General features: G+C 35.0%; 2 pseudogenes across 2 annotated transcripts in view; both read left to right on the top strand.

Moving 5' to 3' along the window:
• Positions 1 to 596: 596 nt before the first annotated feature.
• TEOVI_000327000:pseudogene lies at positions 597 to 1,180 on the top strand (annotated as a pseudogene). The gene is given in 7 exon segments: positions 597 to 683; positions 685 to 702; positions 704 to 880; positions 883 to 927; positions 929 to 982; positions 984 to 1,043; positions 1,046 to 1,180. Coding segments are annotated over 7 exon segments (576 nt in total).
• Positions 1,181 to 1,341: 161 nt separating this feature from the next.
• Positions 1,342 to 1,462, top strand: part of TEOVI_000326900:pseudogene — a 1,069-nt pseudogene continuing 948 nt past the window's right edge. Inside the window, exon 1 of the mRNA in view lies at positions 1,342 to 1,462. This exon is cut by the window's right edge and continues 26 nt beyond it. Coding sequence covers positions 1,342 to 1,462 — 121 coding nt within the window.

The following is a 1,462-nucleotide window of genomic DNA, read 5'->3' as shown; positions in this document are numbered from 1 at the left end:
ATACACATAGAAAATTACAAAAATAGACGAAACGTGTGCAGAATTTCAATGCTTATGTATCCTTTCTGGAACTTAAAAAATATATTACATTCATTATAAAGAGAAAACCCGGTATACCAGTCACTGATTTCTACGCACTAAAACAACACAGAACCAACGGCTTACAAACTGCTAACATCCCTTCTAACATTCTTTATTCACATCTAGAAGAATAATAAGAAAGCTAGCGCGCTTTAAAGGCTACTACTCTTTCTGCTGCCACAAAAACTCTATGGGCCAAAGAAAAAACCAATAATTATCGTGTTTCTAGTTCAAGTTCATGCAGCACGAGGGCGGTGTAGAATATTATTAGGTTACAAACTAAGCAATGTTGAAATTATTACAGTTGCGATGGGAGGTTTGCATAAGCATGTTAAAATTCCTAAATGGGTTATGGAATTTTTAGAAAGACAGAATGCAATTGATGAGGATATTTTAATTCATTTGGATGGATCTGATGTTATTGTTTCTGATGGAGAAAAATAAGAAAATGCTTTGGAATCTTTATACATAATACTTCTTAAAAAGAATAGATATTTGGTGAATAGGATATAGTAAAGGAGCATCTGGATATATGTGCATAGTTTTTTAATGTTAGGCGAAGAAAGAAAGAGGATAAGAAGTTACCTCATTTACTTAAAATCACCTCGTAGTGGAAAACCTCTATCTAAGTGTTGGAGGTTTGATAGCGCGAGTCTGGTAATTTAATAAGTTTGAATATGTATTTGAAGAGTTGCTGAAGGGAAATGAGGAGTGGTGGTCGGACCAGAGTATTTCAAAACTTTTGCTAATATGGAGTGCAGTTCAAGAAAAAGCTGTTGGACAGAGATTTGTTTTGAGAGGGGAATGGTTGGATTAGATTATGATAAGAGATTTTTTTCTATTCCTCAGTAGTGGTTGAATTGGAGAGGCATCATTCATTTATTTTCCAGGTCAGATCATTTGCATGAGAAGAAAAAGCAAAGTTGATTATGAATACTTTTATTTGGTATGAAAAAATGCAAAAAAGCAATTTATTACAAATTGGTTTGAAACGATTCAAATTTATTCGATAGATGGGGAAAAATTAGATTTTGAATATTAAAGTATTTATTACCAAGCACTTAATCAGGGATATTTGTTTGAATTTACGAAGTTGTAATGCCGTAAAAAATGAAGACCAACCGACGTCAGGACAAAAACTGGAGAAGAGCACCCGCTACTTGTTTCTGACAAAAGATTTCTTACAAAAAACGCCCACTAACAGCTCAATAACAAAGGTAGAAATCGGTGGAAGCAACAAACATGCAGTTAGTGCCACCACTTTTACTAGCGCTGGTACCATCAGCATCACCAGCAGCAGGCAACGTGGCGAAAGGCAGCAATGAGGCTGTCTATAAGCATTTGTGCAAGCTAATACAAATTGCAGAGGCAACAACAGATA

Source organism: Trypanosoma equiperdum, assembly GCF_001457755.1.
Source record: "Trypanosoma equiperdum strain OVI genome assembly, contig: ctg_702, whole genome shotgun sequence".
In the NCBI taxonomy this organism is placed as follows: domain Eukaryota; phylum Euglenozoa; class Kinetoplastea; order Trypanosomatida; family Trypanosomatidae; genus Trypanosoma; species Trypanosoma equiperdum.
This window is presented reverse-complemented; position numbering and strand designations above follow the sequence as displayed.